General features: G+C 31.9%; 1 protein-coding gene across 1 annotated transcript; it reads right to left on the bottom strand.

The window, feature by feature from the left end:
* Positions 1-1,203: 1,203 nt before the first annotated feature.
* On the bottom strand, positions 1,204-12,407 carry LOC127702365 (prion-like-(Q/N-rich) domain-bearing protein 25). Its single transcript, XM_052206522.1, has 10 exons — positions 12,225-12,407; positions 10,227-10,346; positions 8,686-8,805; positions 7,254-7,373; positions 5,949-6,068; positions 5,232-5,351; positions 4,760-4,879; positions 3,755-3,874; positions 1,986-2,039; positions 1,204-1,645 (listed from the first exon to the last, which is right to left on the bottom strand). Exons 1-10 carry the CDS (start codon positions 12,340-12,342, stop codon positions 1,233-1,235), a joined length of 1,425 nt encoding a protein of 474 aa, XP_052062482.1. The 5' UTR covers positions 12,343-12,407; the 3' UTR covers positions 1,204-1,232.

The following is a 12,407-nucleotide window of genomic DNA, read 5'->3' as shown; positions in this document are numbered from 1 at the left end:
TTTCGTCAACTTTTGCATGTCCCTTTAATATCGTCCATCTTATTTCAAAATTCACTCAGTTAAATAAACTCAATATACTAGATAGAAATAAGAAGATGTGGTATGAGTGCCAATGAGACAACTCTCCATCCAAGTCACAATGTATAAAAAGTAAACAATTATAGGTCAAAGTACGGCTTTCAACACGAAGCCTTGGCTCATACCGAACAGCAAGCTATAAAGGGCCCCAAAATTACTAGTTTAAAACAATCCAAACAGGAAAATCAACGGTCTAACCTATATAAAAAACGAGAAACGAGAAACACTTAAGAACCACATCACCAAACGACAACCACTGAAACAGGTTCCTGACTTAGGACAGGTGCAAACAAATGCAGCGGGTTTAAACGTTTTAACAGGCGCCAACCCTCACCCTAACCTGACGTAGTAGTGTAACATTACAACATAGAAAGACACAGGATACCAGGATTGACATTTTGTACAAGAGACGCTTGTTTCGTCTACAAAAGACTCATCAGTGACGCTCGAAAAGTTTAACAGGCCAAAATAGTAAGAAGTTGAACAGCATTATATGATCTAAATTCCGAGAGGTAAATTTGACCTTTAGTTAGAATTGGCTATTCTATTTGGGTCCCTTTTGATCATATAGACCCTCATGTATTCAAGCATTTATTATATATATATAATACACGCTTGGCATTGCGTTCGTCATGTATGTTAATTCAGAAAAGCACTTCAAACGCACCAAATATATGAAGTGTTATTTTTCATTTCATAATTTTTTCTTTAGTACAAGAAAACGCATATTCTGTCACTTTTTGTCTCGACTGGTACAAAAGTCGTGTCAGATAGACTTTGGTGTGAATTATATTGCGTCGGTGTTGTCGGCGGTTTCAACGATTGTTAAGTTTGTGATGTTTTTTCAGATGCAAAACATATTATGGAAGTTAATATTTTGTCGAGTTGTGATTTAGTCTATTTTACTGAATATGACAGCATTAACATTTCTTGTTTTGTTTCCAGTCTTGCTGAGCTCAGGTTTTAATGGAAAAGAAAGTACAGAGGGTATGTTACAGTGGACATTTTTTCCAAGAAAATAATAACCTGATACAGTAAGGGACAACCAAATGTTAGCGTTTCTTTATATATTCAGAGTCAATATAGATTTGGAAAAAAGAAATATGTTTAAATTATAATAACAAAAACTGTTGAGTATCATACAAGATACCAGTTTAATTTGAAATCATGAATCCAGAAAACATACTAAAATGACTTCCAGATTCACTGTAAATTTGTTGATTCGCGGCATTACGTAAGGATACTCTGTCCCCCATATGTAGCTGTAACACTGTGTTGAGTGAACCAGGCTGTGTATCTGAAGCACCTGCATAGATTGACACAATTCTCATCTCATTTTTCCAAAGGTGAACTCGAATTGCATTTCCAGTTCTCATTAATGTGCTAGAAAATTGGTAAACACCGGCCTGAGGAGCAGTGAAAATTCCACTGGTTGCATTATAACCGTTTCTTACATTTGACCACACTGTGTCAAACTTTATGTTTTCATTTTTGCTAAAGGTTTTTGGACCAGAAAGAGAAGCTGAAAATGCAGGGATATCTTTTCTGGAAACTCCAAAACCTGCAACTATAACAAATATATACGATAATAATAACAAATATTTTTTTGTAATTAGATCTTAATTGAAAATACAAACAGTTGAACACGTTACTATTTATTCTTAAAGAAAGAATAATTTTTTTAAGTCTAAATATTTTATTAGGCTCGAAATTAATTGTTTTATCTTTGCACTTTTAAGTCTTAAATAAGTAAAAGCCTGTTTAAAAATAAGAGTTTTTTTCAAAAAATTTCGAATGTCTATAAAAATCTAATTTTAGATTAACATAAAGCAATTTGTCAAAAGAAGCATCTTTTGAACAGCAGTATTATACTAGGATATTTTTTTTTTAAATAGAAGGAGACCGACCTAATCCTGTGACATTCCTCATCATATTGCGGAGATCTTCAAACAGATTGCTTTCTGAAAGTAAAAGAATAGTTATAACAACATCTTTTTCTTGCATTTGATAAATTTGTAACCAAATCTTGAAAAAACAGCAAACCTGTTTTAGTTTAACTTAAAACTCTCTTAAAATTGATGTATGGAAAGAACTTAAGTTTTTTGTGTACAAGATTTAGATTTGTTTTTATCAAAATTCAGCGATGATAAACCTCATCTACAGGTGTTCAGCTGACATTGCGTATAATTAAATTGTTCCTGTAGTAACTCATGGCTCATAGAATTAAAATATAACAATACTATTGGAATAAGTAAAAGAGGCGAGATATTTCATGAGTGCACTCTTGGTGCATCATTTTTCTGTATTCTGTAGATAAAAAAATGTTATTATATACATTTATTAGCCGCTTTTATCTTTTATTTTTTTGTAGACGTCCAGAATTATATAGATTAAGACGATAGTAGTTCACCGATGTTCAAATCTTTAATTAATTAAGAAGAGACAAATAAATGTAACAAACAAATTTTTTTAAAGCTGAGGAAATCACGTGAACTCCTCCAGGATGAAGACCGGGTATGACAACAGGGTAAGCGTTTCATGATATGCATCATGCATCAGCCGCCAAGCAAATTCACACTCAGTCAAAATGTCACAATAGGAAATACGAAACAATCTGTAAAGCTACAGATTAGTCGACTATAAAGGTATCTAAAGTTCTAAGACTGCTGTCGCTACTTATGAAATATGGTTTCAGTAGTTCTTCCTCAAAACTCTATTAGAAGAGTTTTTGAGTGGGGAGCACATCTCTGTTAATGGACTTCGTTTGGTGAGAACATGCACTATCGTAGCATAACGTATTAACTGAGATATGTAAACGCCATACGATGGAACAGAGAGTCTGTTACTGCTGAGAAACAGGAAGTTGACAATTCCAAAGTTAAAATGATCACATTTGTCATATATTCTAGTTTGAAGTCGTCCATCGGTACCAATATCAAGAAAAAATCAAGAATTTCTACTTTCGGTAGTACCTTAATCTCAAGTTCACTAGGATATATGAGATGTAAGCATGCATTGAAATGTGGGTAACTGAGTGACAGACTGAACATCATCAATCTCTCTGAAATTGAAATTAAAAAACTAAGCCAGATGCTTTTTCTGTTTGTCTTTGAAAAGGTTCTGTATGAATTTTGGTTCATATGAGTACAAAAACAAGTCAGCCAGTAGTGGTGCACAACAAGTACCCATTGAAATACAGACTGTTTGCTGAAATACCAATCCACCAAATAAAAGTTCAGCATTGATGATATCATCTTAAAGTTCGATGTACTAGCATTTGTTTTTGTAATCAGTTTGGTTCTTCATAAAGTAAGATTTATCATGACCTAAAATTAGAATGGTTATTTCCCGGGGAAATTACTACAAGATAAACAAAAAGTTAATTGTTTACAATTCGAACTGAAATGAAAATGCAGGCCATTTAAATTTCTATCAGTTTTTTTTAATTTTTTAATCATGTCCTTTTCATTCCTTACTGTATTCAAAGATCAAAATTCAACTAAATACCTTACAATTTGATGGTAGATGGCAAAATTAAATACGTTTGGACTTGTTTGATAAAAAAGTTAATTTAGAGTCGTTAATTGTGTTCGCAAAATGAGTAATTACATATACAAAAGGTGTTACAACAATTTGTTCAAAGCTTCAATGAAAGTAATATGCATGTATACAATACTTTTTGCACATGCTGTTTCTGTCCAATATTCAGTTACATCACACTGACAGGTCCCTCTAATACAATGCAGTGTGTCTATACATTGGACTGATTCTTGGCATTGGAAAGTTATATTTCTTTCTAAAATAAAAGATTATACAACTTAGGTAAGGACATAACCTTGTCAGCATGAGCAAAGGATATATTTTGTTATTTTTGCATTTCTAATTCTTTCTTTCTTTGTTTTTGTTTCGATTGATTCTTCATAGTGTAGCTTGTAATAGAAGCGATAGATCCAACAACCAGTAAAAATGATGAATACATAGATAACAGGCTCAAATGAGACCAGCATTTCCTGTTTTTGTAATAAGGGAATGTTTTCATGGAAGTGTGCAACTAAATTCTAAAATTTAACAACTAGATAAAAATGAATGTTGTGATTTTTGTGCTCACAACACGTTGTAACAGATAAACGAGCATCAATTTCAAAATGTAATATTTTCATGATATATAACAGGGTTCTCACTAAGGGTTTTTGAAGGTGAGTCCAAGGACTCGTCATTTTTGGCCATGGTGAGTCCAACAGTAAGATGAAGATATTTTATTGCAATATAATTTATCATTTTAGTCTCCATGACCTAATAAAGCAAGAAAATGACATTAAATTCAGATTTCTTTTAAATTTTTGCTATAAAATGATGATCATGATGATATGTGTGTTCAGTTTATACAAAATATTTCAATTTTGATGCTTCTTTGGACTCACCAGTTTTGAAAATGGTGAGTCCAGACAGATTTTCATGAGTCAAGGACTCATGGACTCGCCTTAGTGAGAACCCTGATATAAAGTGTATTATCTATTTAGGTGTTGGTATTTATCCCCAGCGAGTACTTATGTTTGTGTAGAACACACCGATATTTGTGCATGGTATTTTGACACTTTTTTGCTATATGTGAATTAGTGACATCTCAGAAACTATCCGATTACGGTGTCTGTGATTTATATTTATCCGCTATGACCCTTACTTGTCTCACAGAACTGTCCATTCCAGAAATCCTGTTCACAGCAAACACAGTGTTTATCCCTGCATTGTAATGTTGCTTTACATTCAAATGGTGAGTCACAAAGGGAATTCTCATCTTTTTCTGAAAGCACATTTGAATTGTAAATGCATAAATGTCACCACTGTTTTATTACATTTTGTAAACATGCATACAAACTATAAAATCAACATGCATTGATTAAAAACTAGAAATTCGAAACATAAACTGTTTTTATGTTTAGACTTGATATTTTTTTAAAAGAACCATTAGAAAATTTCTTCTGTTTTCCTTTGAACATTTGAATTATGATAAAAAAAAAACTATTAATTTTTTATTTATGATAAAAAAAAAATTAATTTTCTATTAGGAATTTGATTTTAGTCACTCAAAAAATATATGCCTAGTGTGCCTTAAATTAACACCTAGTAAACATTACTCAGATAAGAAATTATACTTAGAGAACATGTTGCTCCTGTCCAGTAGTCGGACGATGCACACTGACATATACTCCTAGCACAGTGTAAAGAGGTTCCGCACTCCGCCTCTATCATACATGCATCGTTTACAGTTTTTCCTAAAAAAATATTTAATAAACATGTACATGTAGTTACTAAGGTCAGTTCAAAAAGGTCTTTGTTATGATATAAAAATACATTATATTTATTTATTTTTTACATATTTAATTTGTACTATCATTGAACATTTCGCGCGCTTGAGATATACAGTAGACTAGTTTTTGAGAAAAATAGTTGCAGAATATTTTAAATCATGTGTGCAATGCATTGTACTTCTTAAATTTAAAAAATATAAGAATTGCGCTTAAAAAAAAAAATTCTGGATTTTTTCTGAACCAGGAATGGCAAAACCCCAAACATTGAAAGTCGGGGATGTAAAAATACATAAAATCATTGTAAAGATACGATCGTCCTGAAAATGCATGAAATATTTAATATAATGATTATACTTTTAATAATAATACTACTGATGATGACGAGGGAGGCTGGAAACAGGTTTAAGACACATATCATGATAAAGAGGTTTTGAAAAAAACAAACACCTTGGTGCATGGTTACCTGGTTACGTGCTCAATTCGAGTACGTTAACCTAGGTCGTGTTTCTCCATGAAGCACGTGACATATAAAGCCAGAACAAATAGGCACTGATATCTTACTTGTAGAGCATTTGAAGTTGTCCCAGTATTCAGATTCTGAACACCGACAAACAAACCTGCTACATTCCAGATTTTCTGCACATTCGATAGAAGAACTGCAGGACTGACCTTCGAATTTTTCTGAAATTGAACAGAAGCTGTTTGGTAATTTTTCTATTAAAAGCGAGTTTGAAAGAATACTAATAACGTATTGTAGAAAACAATATTTTAAATTGTTTTTCAATTAAGGTAGTAAATGAATAAATATAATAGATTCCAATTATTTGCTTCTTGTGATTACTTTTGTTATACTGTATATAAGTGCTAAAATTACTTTTAACAAATAAATATCTAGTTTTACATACCGGTCAGCATCAGTGAAAAGAGCTATTTATATCTCATTTCGTATTAAATTATGTAATTAATGACTTCTGATATCATATCAGAAATAATGTGAATAAAAACTAATCTTGTATTGCAGATTAAGCAAAGGAAATGAGTAATAATAAAACAACAATGTTTGATTTCGTAGCAATATATTCACCAGTCGCGTCTCGAATTTCTCATATTGTTACATTGTACATTGCAAATGTTTTAACTGTTTTATGTGTTATTATGTGAATCTTATTGTATATTTGTATGTGGTGAGACTATAATAAAATATTGAATCTGAATCTACATGTATGTAGTTCAATCCGGATTCTAATGATCTGTATGCAATGTCTTCTACATGTACCCCTCCTGACATGTGCCCATTTCTATATCCTTTTCAAGCCAATAAAATCTTAGCTCCATCATTAAGAGACCGATCAGAACTATCTATTGTCAAGTAATAATTTCATAATAGCGCGTTTGTCGTATTGAACTAATAGCTTCGAATCGTGATGCGAGGCAATAACATACGAAACTGCTTCGTGACGATTCAGAGAAAGAATGCAATGTCTGCAGATCTCTGATAAAGCACATTAAAGTTTGACTATATATCGTCTCAAATCAGCTGAGAATCAGATTTCATCACAGTGACTGTATCTCGTTGGATTCAATATTTCTTCATCAACCACATTTAAATTTAAATGAAGCAACTCTCGTGGTGCCTAACTTTTAGAATATGAACATTCAGCTGTATTGAGAGAAGAAGAATCGTACAGAATATGTAGTAGATCTTGGACATTCAATGTCGCAGAGGCTAATTAAATTACCTTTTTACATACATTATGCACAAATGATAGCATATCGGCTAGAATTACTAAACATGCTAAAGGTTTGCACATTAAGTTTTAGAGGTGTTAAGGAATTCAGGTTAGATATACTAAATTTATTACTTACTAAATATACACGTGTTTCCATTCCAAAATAAATCGTCATGACATTGACAGACTCCATCTTCGCACAGAAGTTTTCCGCCACATTCATTTGAATTCGTACAAGTGTCATTCGCTGTCTTTTCTGTTAAATGATATAATCGATTCTATATTTAAGCAAGAATTCAGCAGTTTGCATTAAATCTAAAAATGTTAATTCATTTCCTGGATTTCTTATAATTGAAATTTACAGATTTACTTTAATTTATAAAGTATGCATATTATTCTGTGTGGGTTTTTTTTCAAACAAAGGAGAAACATATTTTTCTCATGCTGTTCTCTACAGTCGGATGTACGCATTGTAATTAATTAGGTAAAAAAGGATCTTGTTTTACTTTTAAACCAAAATCAAATTGTAAATTGCAATGACTATGTATAAGGGTCAGGATGGTGGTTCCTTCATTCTTGTATTCTTTTTTTTTTTTTTTTTGGCAGGTTCCGCAGTTTTTCCTCAAATGTAAGAAGTTTAAAAGCGTAACACAGATTCAAAAAATAATATTCAAAACTGCAAACCCTGATATCTGAGGAATATTATCTGAAACATTTTTATAACTTTTTTTTTCGTTTTTTAATTCAAAATGGAAAATAACATTTCCCTAGCTTATAACCTTAAATATATACTTACATCTATACAAAACGATATACTGGGGTTATTGCACTATAATGGAGGACTACAATTGGCATAAGCAATATATAAGGGAAATCAATTCGGGTCAAATCGAGGCTATTTTGGCAGGTTCAGCAGATTTTCCTAAAGCGTAAGAGCAGATTTTCCTAAAGCGTAAGATGTTTAAAGGGTAACACAAATTCAAATTATGATATCCAACTAAAGTACTGTATCCTGCGAGGGTCAATATTAGTGCAAATCATTTTATGGTATAGTACCAAATATTTCATGCAGCAACATTGATGATACTTCTTACAATTCCTGCAGATCTCATGCATGGATTCAGTTTCGGTCAAGATGAAATATATTCAAGTTTTTCGAAAATTCTCTAATTTTTGGTATATTCATAAAAGAAGTAAAAATATCGGTAAATTTTGCATTTTCATTTTACAAAGAAATCTGCATGATATTTTTGATATTACATTATAAAATAGGGTTATTGCATGAATATTGGTGAATATTGTCCCAGCGTAGATTTTTTTATATTACATGAGCTTGTGATAATTTGAAGCTTTATTTGCACTAGTGCAATATCACAGAATATTACACGCTAACTTTTTCGTTATGTTCTGTGGGTAATTTGAATATATGTTGCTCTACGTAATATCGAATATATGTTGCTCTACGTAATATCGAATATATTCCTTTTATATAAATAACACGTTTACCATATTGCCCATAATTTTTCATATTTGGATTAATACTTTTGTGTGAGGTAATTTGTACTTACTAGGCAAGCAGATATTCCCATTCCAAAAGTGCATGTGTGCACATTGACATGTACCATATATACAGAACAATGTTGTCTCGCATTCTGTTGTGTGCTTACATTTTGAGTTAAAAGTTTTTTCTAGAAATATGAAAGAAAGTATTAAAAATACAGATTTTCAAAGTTTCACTACAGCTGTACAAATTGTTTGTAACAATGTTTACTTATTGTATCATTTTTTTATGAAAAGTCCAATTGATTAAAAATACGGAAATGAAATCATTGTTCCAGTACTAGTATTTAATAAGTTTCCTATTGGAAAATCTAGTGGAAAAAAATCCTCCCCTGCAAACACTTAGAAATGAAACTCTAAGTCCTCCACGAGTACGTTACTGGTTATTATTAGTTCATAAGAAAACGTTCTGATAAACAATGAGAAAGAAAAAAAAAATAAGATATGAACAGCATTACCATATAATGTGATCATTTCTATCTAAATATAACAAGTGATGATAACAGTAAGTTATGGTTTTGTGAAATAATTGTTTGGAAATGTTGACTTTGGAATAAATTGTTTAAGCAGATAGTCGAGAGCAGTACAGCAAATATATCCACAAAATCGATTTATATGTAGCAAATATTTACACTTAAAATTTAAGTCAAAAGGCAAATTCAAACAACTTTATTCCTATATATAATTTAAATTCAATTACTTCGAGATGACACCACAAATATATACAAAAACTGAGACAACCTATTCTTAAAACTTATAAAAGCAGCGTATTTTTTTTAAAATAAACATTTTCTTATATAATTTTAACCTGAACAGTCAAAGGCAATATTTTATATATAAAGTTCTCGTGACCACTTAAAGACTCAAAAACTTAAGTTTTGGTAAAGGTGTGGATATCGGAGGAAATTGTAACATGCTCTCGCCTTCGCCGTTCAACGATTTTCGGCACTTTCTAAATAATCATGCTAGTTGGGTCAAAACATTATAATTTATAATGTGGAACACTCTGATGATTGATAAACGGAAAGAGCTTTATATAGCTTTTGTAGGTAAATGATTTTTAAGCTTTTTATATCCACATACAACTAAAAGTTAGATGTTTTTGAATACCATTGTAAAAAGCTTCTTATGCTATTCTCTCGGTAGATAATGTTAAAAAGTATTAAAAAGTAATTGATTCAAAAAAAAGGGGAAATCCATAAAAATCAAATGCTCGCTTTAACTAGATGGTATATATTTGCATGTATAATTCAAATACCATATAGTTTAATAGATAATTGTTTTGAAAATATATATTGTGATTTCCAAATAACTTTTTATTAGTATGGTTACCAACCTAAACAAATGATTGATTTTCACATTGTTATTTTATCATAAGGAGAGTGGCTTTTCTATTATTTCAATGTCACCAGTTTACACAATGTTACTCTGGTGTGTTTTATGTAACCTCAGTAATCTAAACTGTTTTATAAAACATACAAAAATATTAATAAATGCAAAATATGTGAACGTCTTCAAAATATAAGATAACTATGTTTAATTAGTATACCTTCAATGCAGTTTGTGCCATTCCAGATGTGGTTTTCACTACACTGACACTGTCCATTGAAGCAAACCATTTTCCCACTACATTGATATGTAGTCTCACACGAAGAATTGATGGTTTGTCCTTTGAAAAAACAAAATTATCAATGATTGCAGTCGTCCGTATATAGTTTAAGTATGGTAATATTCAATTGTTATAATTAAAACTATGGGCAGAATAGGTTTTTAGAATGTGTCAGTAAGATAATGGCACTTAACTTCCATTTCTTCGAAGTACACCTACATTTTAGGTGTAGGGGGTATGATAGTGATTCACGTATTTATACTTCAAAACATAAGTATTTTATTCATATAACTTTAAGAAATATGGTCACTTTTGGTCTTTTTCCGATCGACAGTAAAACCCTTGTCAAAGTGGGGCGTCCGTTTAGCTGTGCGGAATATAAACAAATATATACACATCCACGTGCGGTCAGAATGGGGACGTAAAATCCAATGCCTTGTGTAGAGAGGATGCCATGCTCTCTTCACATTAAGAATCCTTATAACAACTCTTAGGGGTCTGTTGGTGGCCTGTTGCAAAGCAAAATCTCTGTCTCTCTCTGATATACCCTAATTTTTCAGTGGCAGTCCAAATTTCCCTCAATTCATCCCGGTCGACCCCCTATAACATGACCTAACTATTGTATTTATTTTTAAATTATTCCCGTCCTTAATATTTTCCACGATGTGATACTTAACAGTATTGTGTAGCAGTTGGTCTTCCATGTGATTAAGAATTTGTTTATCGGTTGTGTTGTCATATTGCTATTTTGGAACGGTAACCGCTAGTATGGATCTTTATTGCATATTGATAAAATTGAGAATGGAAATGGGGAATGTGTCAAAGAGACAACAACCCGACCATAGAACAGACAACAGCAGAAGGTCACCAACAGGTCTTCAATGCAGCGAGAAATTCCCGCACCCGGAGTCGTCCTTCAGCTGGCCCTAAACAAATATATATACTAGTTCAGTGATAATGAACGCCATACTAAACTCCAAATTGTACACAAGAAACTAAAATTAAAAATAATACAAGACTGACAAAGACTAGAGGCTCCTGACTTGGGACAGGCGCAAAAATGCGGCGGGGTTAAACATGTTTATGAGATCTCAACCCTCCCCCAATACCTCTAGCCAATGTAGAAAAGTAAACGCATAACAATACGCACATTAAAATTCAGTTCAAGAGAAGTCCGAGTCTGATGTCAGAAGATGTAACCAAAGAAAATAAACAAAATGACAATAATACATAAATAACAACAGACTACTAGCAGTTAACTGACATGCCAGCTCCAGACTTCAATTAAACTGATTGAAAGATTATGTCTTCATCATATGAATATCAGGCACAATCCTTCCCGTTAGGGGTTTAGTATCATACCATCATAACATATATGAGAAGAACATAACCCGTGTCATGCCAACAACTGGTGTTGTTTTGTCACATGTTTTTTAGCTGTAGAAATGTATTAAACATGATGATCAAGTTTATAACTAGTCTAATGACGAAAAGTTTGTATTAGGTTGGGGAGGAGGGTTGGCACGTTCTTTATGTGCCAGCCAAATTAAGCCAGGAGCATGTATTCAAGTATGTAAATAAAGTGGTTATTGTTTGTTGCTGTTTGCAATAATTGTGTTTGTTTTTTGTTCAACTATAATCAATGCAAGTTGGGTTTTTTCTCTTTTAAATAGTCTCACATTTTGTCTTCCCGAAGCCTTTAATAGCTTACTACACCAGAAATGTTTGGCTTATTGTTGAAGACCGTATGGTGACTTGAAATGTAATCTATCGTTTTAGTTACTTAGGAATAAAATACTCTGCTCTATGGTCGGGTTGTTGTCTCTTTGACGCATTCCCCATTTCCATTCTCAATTTTATCTTGTATATTTTAAAAGTTCAAAATGTTTTACGTTAATTTTGCAAATTGAGTATTATTATTGATAAAATCTGTCTTACCTGCAAGTGTCACAGAATCGAAGTCGGTACTATTTTCCGTAGAACTAATTGTCAGTGTCTCTCCAAATGCCTTCATCCAGAGCAGGAAAAATAACTGTACATTATATGACGGTATCATTTTGACTGCTTATATGCTTTAATTTTAAAGTAAGTACGTTTATAAAGAAAATATGCTATTAATGA

The sequence above is a fragment of the Mytilus californianus genome, unplaced genomic scaffold (assembly GCF_021869535.1).
Source record: "Mytilus californianus isolate M0D057914Y unplaced genomic scaffold, xbMytCali1.0.p SCAF_5, whole genome shotgun sequence".
In the NCBI taxonomy this organism is placed as follows: domain Eukaryota; kingdom Metazoa; phylum Mollusca; class Bivalvia; order Mytilida; family Mytilidae; genus Mytilus; species Mytilus californianus.
Note: the sequence above shows the minus strand (reverse complement) of the source record. Positions and strands in the feature narration are given on the sequence as shown.